A 6,000-nucleotide genomic window follows, 5' to 3' on the forward strand; every position below is an offset into this window, starting at 1 on the left:
CAATTTGCGGTAAGGTTTTCAGGAACGCATATGTACCGTATAACGAGGACTCACTGTATTTGGGTATTGTTTTGATGTTTCTTGGCATGTGTGGGTGTTCTATGATGTGTAGTGGGTTAGTTGTGTTTGTGGAGGCTGCAGTATGTTTGTGTGCCTCTCGTGTCAAGGTGATCATTGAATTTGAGGACTTTTGTTTCATGGTGTAAATGGCCTGTAGGTGTTGTATTTGTGGAGCCTGTAATTGTCTTTAGGGCTTCTATATAATCTGTAGGGTGTTGTGGTATCTTAGTGGGGTTAGGGGCACATGCAGGGCTCACATAATTTATCACTGAGCATATATTTTGTTTGTATACTGTAGTGGTAGTTTCTTTGTTGTGTCCAAGTGCAAGTGTTCAAGTGTATTGGGTCTAGGTGTGCATTTTGTCTTTATGTGTGTGATATGTTACTTGAATGATTGGATGTATCATATGTTACACTGAGAACCTGTGTGTGTGTGTGTGTGTGTAGTATGAGGGTGTTGTTGATAGAGGCATGGTGTGTATTTGTGTTCTGCTGTCCAGTTAATGAGAAGTGTTGCTATGGATATGGTTGGGGCTGTTTTGAGTCTGTAGTGAACCAGGCATTGAGTGTGTCAAGGTATGGCTGTAGTATTTCTGTGACTTTGTCTGTATTATGGTGTTTGTGAAAATAAGTAGCAGTCTTGGACTAGGTCAGCTGAAGTGAATTTTAATCATAGTTTGTAAACATTTCTTGAGAACTACACTTTATAACACCTTGACTGTGTAGTTCCTAATGATCAGGAAAAGAAACACAAACACCCTACAAACTACAAAACAAAGCATTGAAAATAGGATGCACCAGAACTGCCTCAGAACATCTGCACACAAACCAAGATGCTTCCCATAGAACATTGTATGAAAATGAAAAGCACCCAGTTCTATGCAAGAGTCCTCTGCTATGCCCACCCATCTCATTACATTACACAAGCACAACCAACAGAATAATAAAAAAAAAAAAAGACCAGCATACCTGCTATCTGCATCACACAACCCTTCAGTACAAAAACATAAACACAATCAGATCACAAAACGGTCACCTCAAGACTGACCCCCAAACAATGATAGTTCAGTGCAACAACTAAAAAACAGCTGCCAAGAACATGCAAACTAGAACAGTGGATGTATTTTTACCTTCATTCCCACTCCTCCAATCTCTGGTGCATACAGCTGCCCAGGATGTAACACTTCACCCCATACCATACAACACATAATGGAAGACTGCATTATACACAATCATGCACGCAAACAACACAACATACACTCTATAAAGGATTTGTGGGAAAACCCAGTTTCGGCTGTGGCATTCCTTGGGGAGACGGGACTGCTCGGACAGACAGTCTAGGGAACGACAACAACAACAATCTCATATCCTATGCAATACTTCCCCAAGACTCACTGTCCATACATCTAACTTATCACCATCAATTTTCATTGTACATCTCATCCCTGCTTTTGCCTACATTCACATGTAAAAGATCTACAGCAGCCAACTACCTGTACCTCACAATTTGTCCATACAAAAACACAAGGTCTGTGATGAGAAAGAGTTGTGAGCTTTTGAAGGGAAGCATGTTAAAAAAAAAATCTAAAGGATGTCAGGAAATACAGCTTACCACATAAATCAATCTGTTGCCCCAGGTCTCTGTTGGAGAAGACCCATGAATATCAGGTAACCATGAACAGCAATTGGCAGACTGGTTACTCAAGAAATATTGTATTGTTGTTTGGGTGGGGTGGGGCAGTGTATGATGAAGTGTTTAGTGTTTTCTCCATAATTGTTTCTTCTAGAGCATTTTGTTTCTATGGCTAGGCCTGTTCTGTGTTGTTTATGTTTCATTGCTGGATTGTGACTTGAATATAGTTGTGTTAGTGAAGTACCTGGTTCTCTTGAGAGTTTTTGTTATGGGGATTATCTTTGGTGGGGTTTCCTGAAGTAAGTTTGGTGGTTGGTGTTGCAGTGGTTGTTTTAGGGTCAGAAGGTGTATTTATTTTTGTGTGGATGTGTTGTTTGGTGCAGGTTGAAGATTGTTGCTGTTATAGATATTTTATTTTTTCTTTCTTTAGTTGGTTGTGCTTATGTAATGTAATGAAATGGGTGTGATGGACTCTTGCTTAGAATTGTGTACCTATCATTTTCAGGTGATATTTAATGAGGGGAATTTTGGCTTGTGTATGCTGATATTCTGCATCCAGTGAGTTGGAGGTGTCTCAAAGGAGAGAAGCTGGAGGAAGTGAATAGCTTTAGATATTTAGACTGCGTTTACACCAAGTGAATCTGGGCCGATTCTCGCCAAATATTGTGAATTTGAATAGCTAAAAGAAGACTTTGTGTGCAGCATTCTAGACTTCCCTAAGAACACTTCAACAATATGTCTGACATGCATAAAGGTTTAGTTCCTTTCATTTCACCATTCAGTTTCTCAATATGTGACACAAAGGTAATTTGACTTCTGAAGATTGAAAAAATGAAAGATTGTAAGTGATGTCGTTTCTACTCAAATGAACTTACAACACTTGAGGAGAATCAGCCAAAACTTGCTCAATATAAACACAACCTTAGGGTCACCTATAGCAAGGAATGGAGGAGTCAGACTAGAAGTAAATTGTAGAAAAAGGGAAGCAAGTAAATGTCTAGGGGGAATGGAAAGTGTCATGAGAAATGTTACGGTTTCTTAACCAGGGGTGCTGGGAAGTGCTGAAATAGATTTTAGTGGGTGCTGGGAAGTGCTGAAGATGTGGCAGTAAAATGTCACTTCCATGCTCGTTTAATTTTTTTTGTGTTTTCATATTTCTTCCATCAACAATGATGAACTTTGGTTTTAGTCTTGAGGAATCGACAAAATAAACTTTCAAGCAGTACTTCACTTTTCTTTATCCTTCAAGTAATCAGATGTTAATCAGTATTAGGGGATGCTAGGGTCAGAAAAGGTTAAGCTATGCTAGTATATAGGGATGTGAAGAGAAGACTGTATGAAAAGGTGATTGTATGTACCTAATTGTAGTGTACAAGAAAGGAGCAAGGTTTGTTGGATCCCATCTCCTGTTATGATATTATGGGTTTGTAGTCGGAGAATTGGAATCTAAGGGAGGTAGGAAGGAGGAGCCTGAATTGAGGTGAATGTTTAAGAAGTTTGGTTGGTGTTACAAGGATGGATAGAATGAGAAACAAGGTGGTGAGGTAGAGAATGAGGGTAAAAAAAAAGAGCTGGAAGTTTGGGTTGATCAAAGAATACTGGGATGGTTTGGATGTATAGAATGAATGGAGAAAGGCTAGCGAAAATAGTGTGGAAGGCAGAGGTGAATGGAGGTAACTTAAGGGGAATACTGAGAATGGGATGGATGGATGGATGGATAGAGTGAAATGGGCCTTGGGTATGTTAAGCAGGGAAAAGAGAGGGCAAGGGATAGGTGTGAATAGAGAGTGGTTATGAATGGATGAAAATTTATGTGGCCTGAATATGGGTTTTCTTCTATTCTGCTCTGTATTTTCGTCGGTGGATGAGGAGGGAGGGTGGCTATGTAATGAAGCAGTGGGGGTAAACCAGCATCTGCTATTTGATTCTGCTGTGTAGGTGCAGTGTCTTGCTGTATTTTTTCTGATCTGGGCTGTGGGCAGGGAACAGGGCCATTCACCCACAAATGGGTGCTGGATAGGATGGGTAAAGGATGGGTCCATGCTTTGGCTACCCCCCTTGTAAGAGGGAGAGGGCCTTTTGGTGTATGTATGTATATAGGTAAATACATACCCAGACTACAAAACTGATCCTTGAACTCTGTACATCATTTGACTCCCCCAGACATCAGCTCAACCAAGAAACCTCTCCCATACCAAGGGAGAACCGCATGACTGTGTTCAGGTAGCCAGCCATTGTTACAACAGTGCCAACACAGAACAGGCCTATCTACAGTATCAAATTACCCCAGATGCAGTCATGTTACAGAAGACAGAAACATTAGAAATATTGTTAGGAATAAGTTAGAAAACCCATACCACCTTTTACCATTCTGATACTCATGGGCAGGGAGTTGTGTGTGTGTAAGGTCACAACATTACCCATAGATTGGGCATATATGAGCTCTGAGCTTTCATCCAGTAGGGTAATAGCTGTTGATCACAAGTCCAACACATGATCCAAGATTATGTTGGGTCACATGAATTACGTGAACTTGAGGCTAGGTATGATAGATTGTAGAGTTGGAGGTAGAACCCACCAAATGTCGCTCCTTTCCTTTGTACTACAGTTAGGGAAATACAATTAGATAAATAGAGACTACATAATGGACTACCCCTAAGGGGACACATGATTTCCCCACATCAGACTTGGAGCACAAACTTAAAGTTCTCACATGTATTTACCTTTACCTAGTTGTATTTACGTAGCTGTATTATACTGGAAGAGAGCTATGCTCGTAGTGACTTGTCTTTGTATCTTTCAGCATCTAGTTTGTTCTTAAATTCTTGTATAGTTTTTGCACACACTGTTGCCTCATCCAATTTGTTCCAGGCATCTTCCACTCTGTGTGGGAAACTATGTGTAGGTAACAATAAGAACTCAGTGCAGTAATTGCAAGATAGCAGTCAAAATCATATTTACCTCAGAGTTAGATTATAGGTAAGATAAAACAGGATGTCATCATCTACTCTGAAGTCTTCAGTGACAATACTTACCCCTGAATCCCACAATACAAAAACCCTAAAATACTTGGCTTCACATTTGACTTGCATGACTTTCATCCCTCAGAAAAAATGCATAATAGTTATGTTAGATAATATGCTGAACACATTCAAAACAGTTGGACAAAAAAAAGATATTTGTCACTTGGTATAAACAGCTCATAAGAAAAAAAAATTAACCACAGCATGATATCCAGTTTAGAAAACAAAGGCAATCTGCAGGCAATAATACAGCCTTATTAAGAGTGATAACTGGCTGCACTAACAGAACATCAATAGGTCATACACACTTGGTAACCAAAATCTGTGTAAGATGCTCCAAACACATCCACTCACATGATCTCATACCATGTACTAAAATCATGTTTACATTGAGGCAGAAAAGCCATGCATAGTTTATTGAAATCTATATAGAAACTACCAAAAATTACACCATCTTTGTCTTACTCTTTAGGTAAAGGATATTCAAATTACTTATTATTGTAGAGTTTTTGCTATTGTAAACTTAGATTACTATATGAGACATACAAGTAAGTTAATTGCACTGTAAAGTTAACAATCTTGTAAAGTCTTACTTAAGGGGATTTGTTAAAAAATATGGCTTGTGTCTTCATACTACCCTTTTGTAAGATTCACTGTTCAACCTATCATCAATGATGTGTGTGCATGATAGATTTGTTCTTGTTAGTACTGTGCATTTTTATTCACGTAAATGGTAAATCCTTGCCTGAAAAAGATCTGATGAGTACAGACACTCTTTGATGAAGGCTCCAATCATCATTTGAAGTCTAGTGTCAGTTATAACAATACACTTTATATGAAATGTACCTCTGTATTTAAGAAAAGTCCATTTCCGCTTAATTGATAGAAAATTGAAATTTTTAGAAACCAGGCATTTGGCACTTATGAGGAATATGAAATGTACCTCTGTATTTAAGAAAAGGCCATTTCTGCTTAATTGATAGAAAATTGAAATGTTTAGAAACTAGGCATTTGGCACTTGTATGAAATGTATTCTCGTCTTGTTTCCATAGTGCTTAGATTGATTTTGTTTTAATCTCTCTCTTGATAGAAACCAGATGATGTCCCTGAGGAACTTCCTTATGAAGTGGTGGAACCCTTTCAGTATGATGGTAAGTTACTTTTATGTAATTTTCTTTATTTATTAGCTTCATCAGTGACAAAAAGAATCTCCTCTCTAAAAAAAAAAAGAAAAAAATATATAAGAGGTACCTACAGAGGAGATAAGACTTCACCAATTCAAAG

General features: G+C 38.5%; 1 protein-coding gene across 3 annotated transcripts in view; it reads left to right on the forward strand.

The window, feature by feature from the left end:
• The window catches only part of LOC143032452 (myotubularin-related protein 10-B), a 128,043-nt gene that overhangs the window by 5,679 nt on the left and 116,364 nt on the right, over positions 1-6,000 (forward strand). For all 3 annotated transcript variants that reach the window (XM_076197258.1, XM_076197260.1, XM_076197259.1), the window contains exon 2: positions 5,807-5,867. In XM_076197258.1, coding sequence (XP_076053373.1) covers positions 5,807-5,867 — 61 coding nt within the window. The remainder of the gene's footprint in view (positions 1-5,806; positions 5,868-6,000) is intronic.

This window comes from Oratosquilla oratoria, chromosome 13, assembly GCF_046742065.1.
Source record: "Oratosquilla oratoria isolate Oo_2021 chromosome 13, ASM4674206v1, whole genome shotgun sequence".
Classification (NCBI taxonomy): Eukaryota; Metazoa; Arthropoda; class Malacostraca; order Stomatopoda; family Squillidae; genus Oratosquilla; species Oratosquilla oratoria.